This window comes from Manis javanica, chromosome 8 (genome assembly GCF_040802235.1).
Source record: "Manis javanica isolate MJ-LG chromosome 8, MJ_LKY, whole genome shotgun sequence".
In the NCBI taxonomy this organism is placed as follows: domain Eukaryota; kingdom Metazoa; phylum Chordata; class Mammalia; order Pholidota; family Manidae; genus Manis; species Manis javanica.
The window spans coordinates 107346160-107367556 of NC_133163.1; the positions used below are offsets into that span (position 1 = coordinate 107346160).

General features: G+C 42.9%; 1 protein-coding gene across 3 annotated transcripts in view; it reads left to right on the top strand.

The window, feature by feature from the left end:
• Positions 1–21397, top strand: part of MYZAP (myocardial zonula adherens protein) — a 98251-nt gene that overhangs the window by 52095 nt on the left and 24759 nt on the right. For 2 of the 3 annotated variants that reach the window (XM_073211903.1, XM_073211904.1), the window contains 3 exons: positions 165–293; positions 3809–3888; positions 5332–5437. In XM_073211903.1, coding sequence (XP_073068004.1) covers positions 165–293; positions 3809–3888; positions 5332–5437 — 315 coding nt within the window. Of the gene's footprint in view, positions 1–164; positions 294–3808; positions 3889–5331; positions 5438–11370; positions 15250–21397 lie in introns of those variants that run through there. The other variant, XM_073211905.1, reaches the window with a different exon arrangement.

Genomic DNA, 21397 nt, shown 5'->3' on the forward strand with positions numbered 1-21397 from the left:
AACCAGCATCATGGAAGTTGAGTTCATGATCTATGAGATACTTCTAGACCCCAAGGTCATGCTATTAAAGAGACATCATGATTTAGCAAGGCCAGAGCTATTTGGATCCCGGTTAGTAGCCTAGGGGCTCCATGGCTGTGTTGAGGACAGTGTTTCTTTTGCAGGAAGAAACCAATAGTTTTCTGAAAGCAATTGAAGAAGCCAATAAAAAGATGCAAGCAGCAGAGATGAGCCTAGAGGAGAAAGACCGGAGGATTGGGGAGCTGGACAGGCTGATTGAACGTATGGAAAAGGTAAGAGACACCGTTTTGGGCCTATGGCCCACTTGCCCAGACTCCCTAGCATCTCTGCAGTGCACTCCTCTCTGAGGGCATGAGTAACCCTCAACCCTGGTCCCTCTTACCCCTCCAATTTGTGATTTAAACTGGAAAGTCAAAACTGTAAAATTAAGTATAAGGAAGTCAAACTAAGTTCTAATTTTTCCTATGGTGACTATTTTGAGGCTTTAAAAAATATTACGTAAAAAATCGTTTACAAAAGTTAATATTTTAGTGGCCCTGCTTTGTTGGGGCCCTAAGCATGAACTTAGTTTAATCATTGAACAATCAAGCCTTACTTAAACATTACATCAATACCCCGCATGTTATTCCTGGGGTGCATCTTGGGGGTTGGCACATCACAGGTTGGCATGGAGGACGCTGCACTACTCTGTGGGCTGGCGAGCAGGCTGATGGGTGGGGAAGGGGAGGCATGTGGGAGGTAGGGAATCAGATGAGATACCAAAGCCAGTTTAGAGAAAGGGAGGAAGCAGAAAGTGGAGAAAGGGGAAGAAGGGGTGGAAGGGAGGAAAGAGACAAAGAAGGAAGGGAAGGAAGAAAAAAAAAGGCTGGCCTTTGGCAGGTGGTAGCTGACCTCTGGGGCAGGGTGGTAGTTTAGAGTCAGAGCTGTGGCTGGTTCTGGAAAACGGGTCTTAGTAGCATGAGTTTGCAGAACAGCAGTGACCTGCTTGGCAACCTGGTAAGGCCGTGACCTGCTAGCACCCTGTAACTTGAACTGAGGATCTCCAGGTTGATGGTGCGGGGGAGGAATGACAATGTGAGAAAGGTCAGTACCTGGCCTTTTAGTGGTTCGGAGATGTGGCCTCCTTACCCCTGATGTCTGCAACATATGCCCCTCTATGGTCCCCTTGTTAACAGATCCCCAAATCTGGACTCGAGTTCCTTATGTGCAATATGCTGATCTCTTGAGTCACCAGGTTTGAAGCAGAGAAAGCTTTATTATCGGAAGGACAGCCAGGTGAGAGGGTGGGGGGGCCTTTCCCAAATCTGCCTTACCTGATTGGGCTGAGGGACAGGTTGCATACTGTTGGCAAAGGTATGTGGGGGTTAGAGCAGAAACTGGAAGGGCCTTGAAACTTCACTCAGAGTTATACACCAGTCCCATCTTCTTGTGCTGCCTGAGGGGTCTTGGCACCCCCAAGTTTGGTATCAGACAAGCAACATAGATGTTTTCAGCCAGCATTCCCTCCAGTCCTGTGACCAGCCTTAGGGAAGAGGGCAAAGGACGAGATAAGATTAATGATCCTTGCCAGGTCATGCAGTGAGAGTGTGAGGCCCTTAAGGAGGGAGCCTAATGAAGGTGTAAGCAATAACAAAATATATGACCAGCTTTGTCCTGACCAGGTGTATCCAGGGCAGGAACAGCATTAAATTCAGTGCTACGGAGCTTCAGGGCTGGCTGGAGGCTCCCATTCCAGGTAGTGTCTTTATCTGGAAGGACCCAGAGCAAACTAAAGAGTCTGTTAGAGTTTCACCTCTTCTCCTTGGGAAAACAGAATCCTGTCTTTCATTGAAGAAAGGCTAAGTAACATGTTTAAGGCTGGCATCAGTATTGGTTGAAGGTCGTATTAGTGAAGATTGGGCATAATGACATTTGCTAGAACTTAGCTGAGCTTTTTCCCCAATGACGGCCCTTCTATAACAGAAGGTACTGGTTGGTGCACATGCTCTCTCTGGGTCGCAGATTTGCCAGCAGCATAAAGAAGCAAGGTGAGTGGGCAGCACTAGGGATCAGTTTGGGCAGGGAAGCCACCTTATAGCCAGACTGTCCATGGAGTGGTTGAAAATATAGGTTTTAGAATCAAACAGGCCCAGGGTTTCAATCTTGCCTCTTTCTAGTTGTGGGCAGTTACTTGACTCTTCCAAATGTGATTTTTTCTGTAAAATGTTGATCATAGTCATTCTTATTCTTAGGGCTTTTGTGAGGAGTAAATGAGAAAAATGCATGCAAAATGCTAAGCACGGTGCCTGGCATACCATAGGGTCTCAAAAGTGTGTGGCTCTGTTTCTTTTATTACGGCCTTGCCAAAGTGTCTGCCCCTGGTGCTAGCTCTTCTCAGCTGCACCTGTTTTGCAGAGCTTATCTTCCTTGTACCCTTGGGATTCTGAAAGTTCCCAACTTTACCCCCCTGATTTCCCTGTAGGGCCCATGTGAGAGGCGTATGGGAGGGAGTCCAGTGAGGTGGTATGGCTGCCCCTCCCTGCCAGCATTTGTCTAACACAAAATGTTCTCCAAGTCCTGTTGGCTTTTTCTTTAGTGATTGAAATGTAATCTCTTTTCTCAAATTGTCTTTTCCGTGGAGGCTAGAGAAATGCTGGCTTTGTTTAGCTAAGATCAGACATACGAATTACCTGCTTTTTCCCTTTCAAAGATAGATCTTTGAGAGCAGGAATCATGCCAAATCTCTGTTAAAACTGTGTGAACAGCATGTTCACAGGTGTGAACTGTGCAGTGCCGTATTTTGCACTCACCTGTTTTGGGATTTTGCCTGCGGACAAACTGCTTCTCACTATATAGATTAGTTTACTGTTTCTGGTTTTGAGTGCTGAATTTGAAACACTTTTTATTCAGATCAGTAAAAATGTTGTAAAGATGTTGTATTCTGTGAGGGACCCTTCTGCAGAGCAGATAATGTTCTGTGACTGGGTGGTAGTTTCAGAGGTATTTACAAATGTGAGATGTTATTATGAAGTGTACACTTAAAATTTGTTGTACAAATCTTCATGCACAGCTTGATGTATGTATTAGTTTTCTAATGCTACTATAATAAATTGCCACAGTAATTACATGGCTCCATCCTTCCAGCTTCAAAGTCAGCAGTATAGCATTTCCATTCTCGGTCTCTCTGCCTATAATCTAACTCCCTCCTTCCAATAAGAGCCCACCTGGATAATCTGGGATAATCTCCCCATTTTAAGATCACTAAGCATATCTGCAAAGCTCCGTTTTGCATGTAAGGCAACAATGTTCCTAGGTTTCAAGGGTCAGGGTGTGGACCTCACCGGAGGGCCATTGTTCTGACCACCACAACACATTTTCACAAGCGAACATACCTGTGTAAACACTGACGAGATTAGTACAGAGGATATTACCTGAATTTCAAGGCCTCTTTTCTTGATGATTCAGAAAAAAATCAAGAATTTTGTGCTATCAGGCTACTGATTGAGAGTATTGATTGTCATTATTTAGAACTATAAATTTTCATCTGAGCCTGTGCTGATGAAGTGTTTTTTAAAAAAGAAACCTTGGATGGCTTTATCCAGGATATTTGTCACTAACTCATAAATGTGGCTATAAATATAAAACAACACATCAGGCATTTTTGAGCTTTGGGCTCTGGTGAGTTGGGGGTATGCAACCCATGGGGTGTTATATAGACCTGAACTCAGTAGTGCTGGAATTGCTTGATATATGCTCTCTGTCCAACTTGGGATCCATTGGGTAGAATATTCACGTTTGTGTGTTGTAGGAACGCCATCAACTACAGCTTCAGCTCCTGGAGCACGAAAGCGAAATGGCAGGAGAAGTAAATGATCCTGACAAGGAAAGGTAAGATGTGATGCCCTTTAGCTTGTGGGTTGAGATGGTGGACATGCTGTGTCTTTGCTGGACTCCCTTGGTCATCACATTTTCATTCATTTGCCCATCACTTGTTGCAGACGTACACATGCAAAACATGGGGCTGAGAGCTTCCAAGGCAGCCCATTTCTTGAGGAGCTTACAGCCCCATCTGACGGCCCAGGATAGGTTGTTAGTGCAGCAGAGCACATCAAAGATGGTTCCAAGTGCAAAAGCTCAGTCTATAAATGTTCTCCTTGACCTTCAGCTCCACAGGATGCACCTTGTGGATGGGAAAATTCATCCCCTGTGACTAATATCATTGCTGTGGAAACTAATTTTAAAATGTCTTTCTTTGTTTCCAAACCTTGTTCAGTCAAACTTTGCCTTCTCCCCTGGCTATGAGCCTATAAAAACCCTGCATGGGAAATAGAGAGTAGGACGTGATGTCTTCTAGAAGTCAAAACACTGAGAGGCCATGCACTGCCCTCTGGGGAAGGAAAATGGAGCTGGGGTGATTTGAGCATTTGGAGGGAGTTATTTAATCTCCTGAGAAGCTTTGCTTATCTGTAAAATGGGAATTCTTTTTTAAAGGGGGAGGGGTTGATGATGATGATGGTGCCACCGTTGGTAAATGTGAGGGTGCTGATGGGCATACTGTCTGCCCCCTGCTATGTGCTGAGAAAACATGTTTTCCTTCCTCTTTTGTGACTTCAGAGTTTGCAAAGGATCTCACCTAGTCTTTAATGTGGCACTGGGGGGGGACCTGGCAGAAAGGGGAGTGGTAAGCAGACCATCCGACCCTTCCTCCAGCACCCCATTCCAGCAGCCCCCAAAACTGGAGAGTCTCTCTGCTGGTTCCTTTGGTTTCTGAGTCAGAGGATGATTTGTGCTGTTTAAAGACAAAACTATGACATGTCTTACCATGCAGTTCCCTCTGTTGTGGTGCAGAGAAGGCCTTTCCACATGTGTTCCATGTTCCCCAAATAAGTGATGTGTGGACGACTGTAATTCCAGACTTTCTAGGACTCTGTCCCTTGATCTCAGAGATTTCGTTGTTTGCTAGACTCTCCTTCTCTGGTCTCCTAATCAGGGTAATTTACTGGATGGTCCGATATTGTATTAACTCCAAAACAGAGAGCCTCTCATACTGTAAGTGGTGAAAAAAAAATTCTGTCTCAGTCCTTGGAGAGTATGGAAACTGTCCTCATAGAGGGTAAACTTGCAAGTAGGAACTTGAAGAAGAGTCCCATGTTCCTTCTACCATGGAGTGGTGGATGGGTAGTTAATCGCCCAGGACGCATGCCAAGTAGGAAGAGTGCACGTGGGAGCACCCTTCTTGTTCCTGGCAGTGTTCTGTCAGGCAGTGACTTTCCATGCTGCTGTTGCTCCTTTGGTTTAGGACTCAGTGGCTCTTTCTTCTCCTTGAATCAGGTATCAGCAGCTAGAGGAGGCGTCCGCCAGCCTCCGGGAACGGATCCGGCACCTGGATGATATGGTGCACTGCCAGCAGAAGAAGGTCAAGCAGATGGTTGAGGAGGTGAGCCCCCGTAAAAGGTCCTGGGCTCGGGACTGCTTCCTGTGGTGGGGACGCTGCAGCCCTCGGGCGAGATCCCACTCTCAGCCCAGCTTTCTGTGGCTCACAAGCGAGTTTGCTCAGGCCACTTGGCTCACAGGGGAATTTCCTCATCTGTCCTGTGCAGCCTGGAGGTTATCCCTCCAATGACATCTGAGTTACAGTTATGAAAGCTGTGAAGCAGAGTTCACAGCTCACTCCTAGCTGGGTGCCTGCAGCTCAGGGGACCAAAGGGTGTGACGAGAAAGGTTTACTTCCGCTCAGGTGTCTGCGATCCCCCCAGCCTGCCTGCCTCTCTCCTGGCTGCCATCTCAGAGCTTTTCCCTTCCTGGGTGTGCCTCTTTCATCTCTTCCCCATCTTTCCTCTCTCTTCCCCTTCCTTCTTCCCTTGTTCCTGCTTCTGTTTCTTCTTTATCTTTTTGCTCCTTAACTGTCTATGTAATGTGAAACCAAGTTATATGTTTGCTATATGCTGGACATAGTTTACAATCCTATTTTTCTAAATGAAAACACAGGTAAGTTGAATATTTATATTTCTCTAAGAGGAAAAAAAGTTTCTTTTAGCTTCTGTTACTGTAATCTGTCTCTCCATCTCATGGCAGTGCTCGACAGAGGAAGGTCAAATGTATTTTTCTTGCTCAATTAAAAAATAGGTTAGAAAAAAAAATAGTTAGTACTAGTAGGTTTATAAGAATTCCCTGAGGTCTAAATCTCTAACTTGCAAAGAAAAGGAAAAGTTTCAGTTTAATTAAACATTTGGTCAGCAGTGGAAAAACTGAAAGCAAATTTCCTTACATGAAGTTCTACTCTGAAAAGTTACCTGTCTTATTGGTAAATTGTTAAAATCAAAAGTATATCTATTTATAAGTAATGCACACATGTGACAGACAAGCGCAAGATAAAAGTATATATATTGTATTAATCTCAAGAAAGTTGGTGATATACCTGGGGGTAAGGTCAGGGGATTGTGAGTGTAGAAAGGTGCTTTCTTCTCTTGTGTACAGGGTACACATACATGAGATAAGATCTGTTCCCCAAGCCAGTGATCCCGTCACACTGTGTTGAATCCCGTGAGTCCTACACTGGCACACATGCAAGTCCTAGGAAGCAGTGGAATGAAAGAACAAGGAGCAGAGGTTCAGAAGAAGTCATGCGTGTAACCTTCCCCGTCCCACTGCACACTAGCAACAGCCACAGGTGGATACTGCCCAATGACCAATACTGGGGATATGTCAGGAGTGTGTTTCCCAAGGAAAAGCTTTGCTTTGTCACAGTTAGCATCTCAGGGAACCACGTCAGATCAGACCTTTTCTGCTTCTGAATTTCACACACATGAAGTCTGCCACACGGCTACCCCTGCCTCCCCCATGTGGAGCCTGCATGTCTCCCACCTCACTTCAGGGTGGACGTTGCATTATTTCCATGTCTTACATTAGAGAACCAGTGAACAAAACCTTGTGCTGGTTGGCTTCTGTCTCATTATCCAGAAGGGTTAAAGATTGGTACCAAAATCAGAGATACCTTTTAAAAAGACATGCTCAAGTAGTTTAGGGTTCCCTGTTTTTGAACTTACTTCTGGAATATAATGGACATACCAATTTTAAGGGAGCAGAGACATATCTATATATGAGAATGGAGAAACATATGAAAATCACTGTCCATGCCTTGCGTTTCTACCTGTGGTTTAATATCTCCCCAATAAGCTTCTCTAAGTCCTGATGATGCAGTCTGGAAGACCTAGTCACTGGAATGAAGTCCCAGGCTGAAATTTAGGGCGCCACCAGCAGAGTGAGCGCCACCTAGGGGCCAGCTGGGTTTCAGCAGTGGATGGAGACAAGAAAGAAAGAAAGAAAGAAAGAAAAAAAAAAAAGAAAGCGAGACTTTTCAGTCTAAATTTAAAGAACTATCCAAATCAGGTAGTAAGAATTCAAGTGTTGTCTGGTATTCCATATTAACTTACACAGCAAAAATATGTTTTAAAATCTCAATTGCTGTTGCCATTTATGTGAATACATTTTTTTTAAAGTTAAAATGTGGAAAAGGGACATCAGCCAACAAATGAGTACAGAAGGACAGGATGAACTTGGAAAGGAGTTGGTAACTGTAGTAGTTCAGAGAGGTGACACCTGAATTCACATCTTAGAAAGTAGTCACGAGAAGAAGGAATATAGTTTTGTTGAGTATTGCGATGCAAGGCCAGGCCAGAGCCACTGGGTGGCACTTGGAAAGAGGCAAATTTCAGCTTTTTGTTCCACATAAAGACAACGTGCTAGTATTCGCTGCCCTGGTAAGGTGTTTAACCCTTCATCACGGGTACATTCCTAATGATATAAAAAGCTGAGATAGAAGGTTCCTATGTAAAGAGCCCTGTGGTTTATGATTTCAGCGTTATCATTACTTTGTATAGTGGGTGAAATATGCAGAGATATAACTAAATCACTTCAGGTCATTCAGACCAAATTTTGAAAAACCCAGAATACTGAATTGATCAATCGTGGAATCTTGAATTCTGTCTTTAGAAGAGAAGTATATTTTTATTCGTGAGCTCCAGCTACCCAGATTGTGGGACCAATTTGACATAGAAATAAAAGCAGTCCCTTTATGTGTAGCAGATGGTAGAGACCATTTACCTTCCCTCGCGTGATGTCTGAAAGCTTGTCAGTGTGATAGCTTCACATTCACTGGGAGTGGGAATCCAGTCTCCATCCACTGTTGGTGTCATTTGAATCATAATGTCTGTGAAGAAACATAGCTTACAAAAATGAGAGGCTTCTTTAGTCAGCCCAGAACATCCAGGCATAATTACTGAGGTTCTTGGAATCCTTAAATGTCAACCAATGTATTTCCTTCCATCTCCGTAGAAAGTAATTTCATTATCATCATCATCAGAATAAAAACTTAACTATCCTAGGTTTTGCAGTCCTTAGCCCAATAATGACTTACTTGATTTTCATTGTGTGGGCAAGCATATATAGTAAGGATTTGTGCATGGAAGAACTAACAGTGAGCGAGGGCGGGATGGGCCCTTTTGAAATGAAGGATTAATATATATCTTATGGGGTCAAGTTCACTGAAAAAAGACATTGCAGTGTCTCGTGTGTAGCCTAGCGCACTAGGCTAGATCTTTCTACTGAATTAAGTCTCGTTTTGTGGTGGCTTTCTGAGATTGGTTATCTCCCTCCCATCACTGGTTCATTGGTTCTGGCTTTGACAAAAAATAAAAAACAAAACAAGCCCCAGTTATGACCCACTTAGACTTTAAAGGGTTTGCCAGAAACTAAACAGGGACTGAGAAGACAGCACTTAAGGGGAAATTCACTCATCCATGCCTTCCCCAGATATCCACCAGCCCTTGTGCCGGGCACTGCAGAGCTGTGCCGGTAGGACCCTCCTTGGGGGAGCTTACCGTCTGGTGTCACCTGGGTTCCAGAGTCGTTCTTGCTCTTGGGCTTCATTCTTTTGTTGAAAAAGTCTTGCTGGGGTTAGTTCCTTTGTGTGGAATCCGGCTGCATTCTTTAGCTTGCCGGGAAAGGAAGCAGGAGACATGTTAGGAGCCGGGGTGGGAGGAACCCGGGGCCGGGCGGTGAACCATGGTGCATCTCTAGGTGTTACCTCCTCACCTGCGCAGTCACCCTCCTTACCTGCTCTCACCCAGACTCCGTCCCTTGTCAACCAAAGCAGCTTTCCTGCCAAGGGGAAAATTACCTGGAGGGAAAATCAAATTCTTATATGCTCTCAAAAAGAGTGAACTCACATTTTTGCCACTAGGCAATGATGTTATGCTGGTGACTAAAATAGTAATTTAATAGAATTCCTTTACCTTTTCCCATTTCAACTGTAGGTGAATGGGAAAGGTGTCCTTTCATTTTATCATTTCTTTCTTTTATTTCCCTTTGCTGTTGTGATGGGTAAAATGGTTCTTTCAATGGAAGTGTCTGAAGGAGTTTTCTTTCAGTTAGAGGGGGAGGCAGTTTCTCTTTGGGACTTCTCTTGTGAGGAAAGCAGTTGCGCCTCCTGCGCCCTCCGTAATGTAGGTGCTTGGTGAGCACAGAAGTGGAAGGGATTCCTTTTCATGTTAGTGCTTGTCTACCCAAGCTGCCCTCGAGAATCACTTGGGGAGCTTTAAAAAATGCCAGAACCTAGCAGGAGGGAGACACGAGATGTCAGGGGGCTTTGGTTTGGTTTTTAAGCTGCACAAGATTCCAGTATGCAGCCAGGACTGAGAACCAGTGTTCTGGTTTGTGGAGCAGCGGCCTGGGTCTCTGTGCTGGTTTGCATGAGTTAATCCATTTGGCCAGTGTCCCTCAGAAGCTGCTGCACCTGAGGTGGAAAGCTGACAGTGGACTAGGAGTAGAAAGGACCTAAGGGAAGAGAGCCAGGAAGACCAGCGAGCAGGGACCAGGAGCACTGACCGAGAGCTGGTCCAGGTATGTGGTGGCATGAACTCCTGCCAGGGGGCCTAGTGCTTCTTGCCAACCCCAGCAGAAGAGGTTTGTGACAGCTCAGTCGCACTGGCTTGGTCCTTCCCAGAGGGCTATCCAGGTCCATCTGGAGAGATGTTCCTAAGGTATGTAAATGAGGCCCACTTGTTAAACAGGTAATTGTCTGTTAAGCAGAGAGTAGAAAATCCAGTCCACCTACTGTCCTTGGAAGCTGAGAACCTACCACTAACAGAGACCGAAAGCAGTTCTCCTGGATCCACTTCCCGCTGTGCAGTGCATGCTGGCATCTGTCCTCGCCCTGGCTTAAATCACCCACTGAGGTCTATGCAGAAGACTTACACTTGACTGTGCTGCACTGCTTTAGAAAGAGAACACAGTACCTTGTTGCAACAATAGTGTGCGGAATGGTGACTTCTCAGGGGCAAGACAGAGCAGCATATTTTTGCAGTTCCTAAGAAATGGTTTTGAAAGTATATGATTATCATCTCTTTGATTTTTTGAGTGATTGTCATAATGCAACAATTTTGGGGAGGAAACAAAATAGATCAGGGAAAATAAGATAATGAGTAACTTTTCAGAGAGTTGAAGGTGGAGTTTCTGGTTCCTGGCTCTTGAGCCAGTCAGCAAAGTAGGGCTTCCCTTCTCTTTTCAAGTCCCAGTAACTTAGGTCCCAGGCCCTGAATCCACAGGCACTCCCTCCGTTAGAGACCCTTATGGGTTTGCAGTGAGAGATGCTAGGGAAAAGGAAGATGAGCCTTGACTTTAGAATCAGACAGACCTGCATTTACTAGTGGTGAACCTTCAAAAAGTTATTAGTGTTCTTGTCTGTAACATGGGGTAAATAACAATATCTGCCTATAAGGATTTTTTGTAAGAGTTAAATAAGATGATAGATATAAAGTACTTAGAGCATTTTCATTGGGACACAGGAAATGCCCAATGACTATTAGCTGCTGTTATTGTTATCACTGATGGTTAGGTCCCTGCTGTGTACACCCAGAGTTAAGCTGAACAAATTAAAAAAAGCAAAAGTAACTTGGTTGATCTCTGGACAAATAGGCAGACCTGCCCTTCTCTCCTTTGGGAGTCTTGTGGTCCAGTGGGATCTTTGGGTAAGCTTCTCTCTTCCCTTCTGTGATCTGCGCTGTGTTCTAGCTTAACTACCCATCCTTTGAGGAAATATTTATACACAAAGCAATTCAAAAATTTTAAATTATTTACACCCCAAAAGTCTGCCATTTTAAATGGATCACCCATTTGTGAGCACACAATTTATTTTAGAGCTGTGGTACAGTATGCTGAGATGTACAACACCAAAGTACATTTTTGCCAAATGCCCTGTGTTTAGAGGATTCAGAGTAATTTCCATCCCTGATGATTAGCCAAGTTGGGGCAGGGGAAAGGACCCGTGCACTAAGCCCACAACCCTAATCCACTCACTTGAACTATTTCCAGATCATGTCACACGAGCTGTTCTCCAGATTTAGTCTCCGGCTCTTTGGAAGATGATAAAATGATAGGCTGCTGTGGGTCGGAAGCGATTCCTTTTTTTGTGTGTGACTGGAAGAACACGTGTTCCCTCTCTGCTGGAAAGAGGTGGCATGTATCTGTGATGAACCATTGAACAAAACAGGAAGGACATGCTATTGAAAGGAAAATTTGACCTGGTAGGGCTCTTGTTTGTGAAAATACCAAATACCACAGCCTCCATTTGTCCAGCCTCACACTGCAGAGTCAAGAGAACTCAAATATCTACAGAGTATTTTTAGGAATTTGGGTTCCTAGGCCACAAAGAAGGAACTGCAATGAAAAATAGTACTGAAAAGTAATTCAGAAAGTGCCAGGTGGAGGCTGGTCCTAAGATCTTGGAGAATGAAGCCTTACTTAATGGGAAAACTGCACAGGACACCTGCTAAGGAGATGGGAAGCAGACTTGAAGAACTCCAGTGCTCCAGAAAGGAAGTGTTCTCCACCAGCTCACAGCCCAGATAATGCAGGAGCGGCCAACTGTCCATATAGCTCGGTTGTATTTGTATGTGGGAGATGGGCCTGAGGATGTCCTTTCTCAAAGGAGATAAATAGTACTAGTCAACGTAGCATTCTTGTTTAGGAAAAGTTTGGCTTTCTTCTATTTCCATGGGCATTTTGTCTGAATAGACAATTCAGCTAATTGCACAAAAAGGAGAAGTGTATCTGAGGAAAAGAGAAATGTATTCAGCAGAAATACATTGAAATGAAATATACTGCGTGCCTGCTTTATTTTTATAGAAATCTTGCTGAGATAGCCCAGGTGCTGATGTCTCATCAGAACAGTGTTGCTAATTCCTAGAAGCAGGAGCAGCCACAGCAGTGGGGGGAATAGTCGGGGTGGCATCAGCACGTGGACGGGGCTGATGGAGTGGCTCATTGCGGGGCCGTGTGCTCGGTGGTTCTCCATTCCACCACTTCTCCATGGCAGAGTCAGCCAGTAAATGGTTGCTTGTCAGAATCCATCTCTGGCCACGTAGATGCTTCTGCCCAACTCAGGCAGGTAGGCAGTGGTAACCCACTGTTAATGCAGTAAACCTATGCCAGTATTCTGTTTGAACAGATCCCTAGATATTCTGTGCGGTGTCCAGACTTGTGCTCCGTCAGAGTTGAGTCAGATTTGAGTCACTCATCTCCGTGTCACTCCAGCACTGTGACCTATATATACTGTTTCTAGGGATGCCTTCACTGCCCTCATATTTTTATAAGTCTCTGGTGGAAAAGTTACTGACATTTGTTCTAATGGAATAGGTTCATTACCCTGCTTCCAAAAGATGACATAATATGGAACAGGGAATGTCATATCACCCATGTGAGCCTCCCTCCCAGGACTGTGCCCTCCCTGTGCCCTTGGAGTTTCTTTTCTCTTTTGGGCTACAGAGAGTACTTGGAGGCCAGATAGGCCTTATTTCATGGGGGCATACAGTGAGGGAGGTGCCTAGGGTGTCTGTAGAACCCTGAGAGTGCCTCCCAAGTTTTATGTGCTCGGCGCCCCACGCACCTTCCCCCAGGCCAGCCGTGGCTGATGGGTGATCCCCTTAGATCTGGGAGCCTCCCCTGACAGGACCTTCTTCCACCGGCTCCTCCCTGCCTTTGCGCCTGTCCTTCAGTTCACCTCCTCCTGCCAGGACTGTGATATGGCGTGAACTCGACTTAACGCTTGCGGAACCCGAGTTAGGTGCTCAGATCCTGCCCCCAACCAACCCCTCAGTCCAGCCCCCTCCCCTGCTCCTCTCCCACTTGATTAGTAAACTTGGCTCTTAAGGCTTTAGTTTTGTCTCATGGTCATTCACACGGACCCACAGGAGGCGCTACCGAACAATTTGAGGCAGAATTTATTTACAGTAAATGAAATGTTAGAGTTTCAAATTCTAGTGTTCAACACCATGTTACTTCTCTATTTTAAAATCTTAGGAACTTTAACAAAAATGTGCAGTTTTTAGAAGGTATCAGAAAGGTATCATGCGTGTATAAGCCTTTTTCCCCAATGTGTTACAGAAAAACTGCAGGTCCAATTTGTGACATGTACTTGATTAATGTATTCACAATACAAATTGTCCTGTCAAGGGAGAAGTTCTTTTCTTTGTAAATGTTATTGAATCCTCTTTCTCTTTGTTGAGATGGTTGCTAATTAGCTGTGAAATACTTCTCAGAAACCTGGGTGTCCACATTCTGCCCTTAGAGAGGTGGTGAGGTTGTGTTCCTGTTCTGAGTAGCTACCAGCTATTGAATATTTCTTTTGTTTCAAGGTGGTGCATGGAGACCACATTCCCACATTCCCTCTGTGGGAAGTATTATTACCACAGATTTTTTAGCACCAGAAACTGAGACTTAGATTCTTAAAAAATAAGTAGTTGGCTGTCTCAGCAAATGATGATGGTGCGGGGGCCAAACTCAGGTCTTTGACTCCAAAGCCAGCATTCCTTCTTTGCTTCTTTTTTTTTAATTGGAAAAAAAATTCTAACATAGGAAATTATAGAGAATGATTTAAAAAAAACCTATATACTCTAGAATTGACAAATACTGATGTTTTGGCTTATTTCAGATTGTTTCTAAATAAAAGAAAACATTAGAGACAAAAATGTTACATTTTTACTCTTCCCAATTCTAGTTGCCCCCATCAAAGGCAATTTGGTCTCTATCCAGGCCATGTTTCAGTGCTTTTACTATGTACAAATGTATATGTTATCATTATTAGCTTAGTTTATGTTTTTAAAATGCATGCAAATTTGTACTTATAATATATAAATAAGTAAATGTTATTGTATATAATTTGCAACTCACTCTTTTCCCCAATTTTGTTTTTGATGCTGTTACATATAGATCCAAGTTATTCATTTTAATGGCTAATATCCCATTGTGTGAATATATATTGTATATATGTATTTGAATTATATTGTAATGTATCATTTTGCTAGATATTTCGCTTTGTCTCCAAATTTTTATTCTTTTACAAACAATGCCAAGCATGTCTCTTTGCTTCGCTAAGAGGAGGAATTGCTAGGACCTTAGATTGACATGATACTGCCCAGTTGTTCTCCAAAGTCTACATACACTTCTACCTATCAAGTATGAGAGGGCGGATTTTTCCACATCCTCACTACGTCTTGGTACCATTGGGCTATAATTTTAGCCAGTTGTGAAATAGTATCTCTGTTTTGATTTTAACTTTCTTTGGTCTGATTACTACTCATTACTACTGGTGAGGCTGAGCATCTTTTCATCAGCCTATTGACAATGCAGGCTTCCATCCTTATGCATTGACTGTTTATATCTTTTCTTCATTTTTCCATTTGGTTTATCTTTCCTCCTGCTGACTTGTAGGAGCTCTGTATACCTGCAAGAGTAATCATTTATCAACAAATATCTGGATGCTAATATCTCCTCCCAGTCAAGGTTTTCGTTTATGGTCTCGTGTAATATACAGGTTTTTAATTTTAGTATAAACTTATTAATTTTTTTTTGGTGCAGTGTGTGTGTCTTGTTTGTCATAAGGTATGTTTTGTAATAGTTTTAGAGTTCTGTTTTTCATCTTTAGGTCTTACATGTAACCCCACCTACTCATACCCTCCATCCTCTTCCTTACTCTGTTTTTCTCCATAGCACTTGTCATCTTGTAATATATACCACGCTCAGCTTACCTGTTTTGCTTATTTATTTGTTGTGTATTAGACTGTAAGCTCCATGAGGGCAGTGGCCTTGTATGTTTTGTTCATGGCAATATCCCTAATATCAGGAATAGTCACTGCCATATATTAGGTGCTCAATAAATATTGGTTGAACAAACAAAGAATAATCCATGTGGAGTTTATTTTTGTATATATGGTATGAATAGGGCTTCATTTTTTTTCCCCCGCCCATGGAAAAGCTTGTTTCTCTAACATTTATTGGTCCTTGCACCACTGATTTTTTCATGCCACTTTATCAAGCTAGAGTTGTTTCCCATGTGCCCTGCCTTTAAATATTGCTGTTTTCCTGCCCCTGTACTGAAGTCTGCAGGAAACCCAATCCTCAGGCGTAGGAGTGGGACCTGGAGTGATGAGGAGCCAGGAGCAATTTATGGGGAGCTCTTCTCTGATGGGTCAGTCAGTAAACACTTAAGAAATGCCTTCTATAAACCAAATGAAAAAATGGTCGTGGGTTCTTGCCCTCAGGGGACTTTCTGGTTAACATTAAAACTTGTTAGAACTCAAGGCAGAATATGACAGGAGTGTTAAGTGGAGGTATTAGGTGTGTGCTGGGGACAGAGAAACTGAAGATAATAGTGGTTAAGTTCATAGGCTTCAAATAAATTATATGTAGCTTCACACCCTGCCTCTGTTCTTGAGTAGGCTTTAAATCTTTAGCAAGTTACTTACCCTCTCCAACATTGTTTCCTTATCAGCAAAAAAAGGTATGGTCATAATAGGACCTGCTTTAGAGGTTAAAGGTTGACTGATATAATGCATGCCAAGGGCTTAGCACAGAGCCCATAAATACTCACTAATTTCAGAGTATGTAGGGAGGGCTTGATTGCAGCAGGTGATGGTCTGGCAGGGTGCACTGGATTTTTCTAGACAGGGATCGAATGGGTGGAAAAGGATATGCCAGACGATATATAGAATAAACAAAGACACAGAGACCAGGAAGTATAGGGTGAGTTCAGGGACCATTAATCTAGTCTAACTGACTTGTAGGAGGGACTGATAATGAGGAGGCTGGAAATGTGGGTTGAGACCAGTTGTGGTGGGTTATCAGCACAAAGCCACGAACATGTCCTTTATTGCTCTGCTCCTGGTTCCTCAGTGGTGCCCCTTTGCCTGATCTGACCCGAGCCCTAGAGGGATGCCCCTGGCAGGGGGTGCTGGGCAAACAGGAGGGGTGAGAGGCAGGAAGAACAGCTAGTCAGGGCATGTGAGCATCCATGTTCCAGGGCACTTATACTCTAGGAGCATAATTTTCTTAATTACCACTTTTTTTAAAAGCACCAGCTCTGTACCAGGTGTGGAGCTGGGTGCTTCCGTTTGCATCATCACATTACATGCGTCTGAGACAGTTCTCTCCCTGGGTGTTCTCGTTCATTGTATAGTCTTTTGACCGTGAAACTTCATCCGTTAAGGAAAGCAAGGAGATTGAGAAACTTAGAGCAGCCTCTTCCCTATTTCTCCATTCCACCTACCCCCCCTAAAGTCAGAGGCAACAAGAACAGCTTGAAGACTTAGGACCCCAGCAAATCCTTTGTAAAAGAAAGTATCACCTACCAACCTTCTTCCCAGCCTTGCCTGGCTTCTGGGCAGAATCCCAGTGGTGGGTGGTCCCCACAGGGAGGATGGAGGCAAACCTCTCAGCTTGTATGGTGTGCCTGCAAGAGCCCACGCCTTGGCATCAGGGACACATGGGTTTAGAGCTCAGCCTTGCCAGCATTGAGCTCTAGAGTGACCACCTGTCTTGGTTTGCCTGTGAATGAGAAAGTTCCTGGCACATGAGACTCTGGTGCTAAGACCTAGAAAGTTCCAGGCAAGCTGCGATGAGTTAGTCACCTGCACTGGCTTCCAAGCCTGCATCTTTCCCTCACCCTGTCAGAAGCCGGCAGGTGCATACTGTCTCAGGGGAACAGCTCATCGCTCTGCCGTCTCCCTTTATGTCACTTATTTGTGTGTTTGTTTCTGTTTACTGCCTGCCTTCCTCCCAAGGATGTTTGTTCCAGGAGGTGGAGATCAGGTCTGCCTAGCTCACTGCGGTGCTCCCAGTGTCTATAGCTGGGCCTCAGGCAGAAGTGATCGTAGGAAGCAATGAGGGAATGAACGGATGAAACTAGGAACCTCTGTTTCCTCCTCTCTGGGGATAACCACCTCTGAGGGGCATTTCTGAGAATAATGAGCCAACCTACCAAAAGCCCTGGGACCCAGTACACCCCTTTCCTTTCCCCCAGTGAATACACTCAGATTGGTTTCCTGATACATGTGTAGGCCGGCCACATTTAGGCAGCAGGAGAAGCAGGCGCTGTTCCTCAGAGGGAAGTTGGCCTATCTTTAATAGAACACAGAAATCAAACCAAATTAAATTATTTTACTTCAGAAGCCAGTTTCAGCAGATACTTTTGAGTGGTGTATCTCTATTATTATATATTACTTCAAACTTAATAGAAAAGAATTGATTAAAATATGTGCTGTGTTCATAGCTAGCCTGGCTGAATGCCACAAGACACATTAATTGAAAATGAATTTCTACAAATCCAATCAAGCATCATGAAGATGAAAAATGTACCTTTTTCCCTCCGTTCCTTCATTGATTTTTCATTTTCCCCACTCAGAGCTTCATTTAGCAATTTTTCAGTTTCATTTTGTTGTGGCATTAATTCATCCCCTTTACTCCCCCAAAATGAGATAATGTACCATTTTCCTTGTCCTTTTTAAACTGTTCTTTCCTGCTGCATTATTGCAGGGCAGATTCTGCTCTTGTCATATTTCCCTACGCTTTATTATCTTTTAGGAAAAGAGGGTACCTTTATTATTTTTCAAATTCTTACTTTGGTGGTTTTTATTCAGGAGAATGGCCTTTTAAAATACAATAACTGAAATTGCTGTGTTGTCAGACTTCTAAAATAGAAATAAGAGACGCTGTAGCAAAAATAGAAGATCTTTTCAGAGGAAGAGTGTAAAATATCAGTTATTCTCATTTTTCATGGTGGCATGTATGGGGATCAAGCATAATTCTTATTTTGTTGAGGGAGCTAGAGACAATTATTTCCCAGATCACAGAAGGGGACAGTTTGAGTAGAAAACAAGGCCCTGTCAGAACCAGAAGAAGCAAAAGGCGAAGGTGAACTCAATCCCTGAGTGAGCTCTAGAAGGTTCTTTACTGTCCGGTTCCATCCCTGCCTTCATCAGTTTGCTGAGTCACTGAATCTCTAGGGAGGTTGAAAACAATAATAGGGATCTTCCTGCTCTTTTCTTGTGAATTTTAAAAATAATCTAACAGCATAAATTTTCCCTGAAAAGTCTACAAGGGCTCACAATAAGATCAAGCATCATGTTGCTTTACTTTTACCTAGAATTCATAACCATGGTTGTCTTATTTTCATTAGAAGTTTTAATTGGCAGGTATCTGAGCATTTCAGAAAATTTCAGTGGGAAAATGAATTATTTCTTAATAAATGCAGTTTAAAGCAGAAAGTCTTTTATTGAGGGTTCATGGGAAGGAATAACACATCGGGGGTGTTGATAGAGATAGGGGAACTTTACTTATTAATATACGGTTGAATTTCCTGATACACATACATGTATACATATACACAGCCCCCATAACCTGATTTTGAATAAACTTTCCCATGGGCCTTAACTGGTTATTTCAAAAATTAGAATGATAACAAAATAAAATTTCAAAAAAATAGTAATGTCATAAATTTAGACTTGAGATTTAAAGAAAATTGAATTCCTTTTGCAAGATTGCAATCAGTTAGATTCAACGTGACCCATTAGTTTTAACATACCTTCTAGTATTGTGCTCTGTTTCTGGTGTGTTTACTGTTTTATGTAAGACATTTTTCAGACCTGTATATATTATTTGCCAGCTGGTAAAAGAAAATACTGAACAGCACGATTTCTTAAAAAACCCTATCAGTGCTGTCTAGTATTTTATAGTTATTTACAGCTGTATTTCTAATGTTCCTTAATTTCTCTCCACACCCTCAACCTCAATATTGAGTTGTTTTATGAGTCTTGCACAATTGGGTACTATTCACGTAATTCTAATTATAGGGCTGTATCTTATTCTGACATCTAACAAATGACCCGTGTCCTACAGGTTTGTCACTAATGGGGAAAAAAATTTCAGGAAGCTGAGAAGCCTCACAACTTCCAGGGTTGCTCTGAATGCATAACAAGACCTTACTAAATTCCATTTAATTTCAGTTTGGTCTGGTTGACATAAAAGCTCTTTTCAAAAGAAATTAGGAGGAAACTTTTCACTATAGCAATCTGTTTCCGAAGCAGTTTTTCTAACAACGTGTGGATTGACAAGGGTGATTTCACCTCTTAAGAGAACTGCTTTTATGTAAGATAATTGATGGGTGTGCTGTCTAGTGCAAAGGAAAGATGGAAAGATGTAGTCAAGGGATGATAGTGGCACTGGTGTGTCCTAACAGGGCCTTGCTCAAAGGACTGAGGTAGAACAGGAAGGAGACATGAGGCCAGCCTGGAGGACTTGGGAAGAGCTGGTCTGGGAGGTGACCAATGAGGACTTCATGACAGCAGGGGATTTCCTGTTTGAAAAGGGGATGGAGGGTGGGAGGGCATGCCCAGTGGAGGCACCAGCTTGGTCAAAGGTCCACAGGCAGGATCACTGTATGTCCATGGATTGCTGAGAGGGTTGAGTGGCTAAAATGTAGGATTCATTTGGAACAGGGTGGGTGTGAAATGAAACTGGGGAGATAAGAGTAGGACCATAGCAGAATGGCCTCATGTCCACACTAGGAAGTTTGAATAGAAGCTTGGAAGGCTTTTTAAGCAGGAGGGTATTATATTCAGCATATGCAGGAGTAGGGCCTATAGTCATTTCTTATTTCTCATTTCTTAGTGCTGGATGACTTGGGTCATTTACCACTGCTTGGTGACAGCTTCATGAAGGGCACATAAACCTCTTGAAGGTCAAATTTATAAACTTAAGTGCACCAAAAGAGCAGAGGAGCTAAAAGGATTTCACTTACCTACCAGCTGTATGGTACCCTCATTTTAGAGTGGCCCCTGATACATGAGGGTGCTTTTGGGGGCACATCCACCTTGGTTCTTCAAGGCCTCCAAGGGTCTGTTCAGACATTTTTGCCCTTGAAGTCTAAGGGATGGACTGTTGAGAGATGGATGGACAGATTCATTCATTAGTTGTCTGAGAATATAAAGATGAGCATGATCTTTATTCTCAAGAAGCTCACAGTCTAGGGAGGGAGAAACACCAGTAATAACATAATAGCAGCTAATTGTTGAGTGTTTATCAACTAGATGCTATGGGAGACAATATTTCAAGGTGGTTTGAAGTTGGCAGTCAGAAATAACACCATTTTTTCACACACATGTGATTTACAGATTGTGGAAAAAGAACTAAAGGCTTGCCCTGGTCACAGAATATACTGAATGAGATGCTTCCGTAAGAAATGCTCAAGGCTGAAGTCACATGTACATGCACAAATTCATTTAGCATAAGAGTTCAATCTCTTAAGGCATCAGATGCTAAAAAACACGAGCCTTGTCATTAGAAGCTTCTGTACCCCAAAATCTTTCCCACAGCCCATTGTTTCTCCCCAGAATGAGTGGTTTTTCTCTCTAGCATCAGTCCTCTGCCCTCCTAGGTGAACTCCCAGAATTCTCCTCTCAGCTCTCTCTCCAGTTATCTCTTGCCTTGTATCTATTTCTTTTTTGAAATATCCTCTGGATACCTTCCTGTGAACTGTTCAGTAGGGTGCCTTTAGTCTACATCTCTTGCTTCCCCTGACTCACAAACCACTCTGATTACTCCAGAGATAGTGAAACTAGTGTATTTCAAGTACCTTTTTATTATATTTGATGAAACATTACCCCTGACCTTCTTGGAACATTTTAGTTAATTTCCGTACCCATTTTGCCTATCATTTCAAGATGTTTAAAAGTCAAATCTTACAAATCAAACAATTTTAATACTATAGGAAGGAATGGAAAAGGGCTATAAGGATGATTCTTGAAAACTATTACTACAAATATTGAAGGAAATTTAAACAAAACAAACTTTGTTTTGCCTATAATCCTACCCCAGAACCATTGCATTTATTTAACTTTTCTTCCAGATCGTACCTTCAATTATTGTAAACTTTTTCTTTTAATCCCTTGAGGCGTTTTGTAACACTTTTCCATTTTGCAATATATTTATTTTTAGTGTTTGTGTAATATATTCCATCAAATAGATATTCCATAATTTATTATTGATTCCTTTAGTGCTAAACATTAAG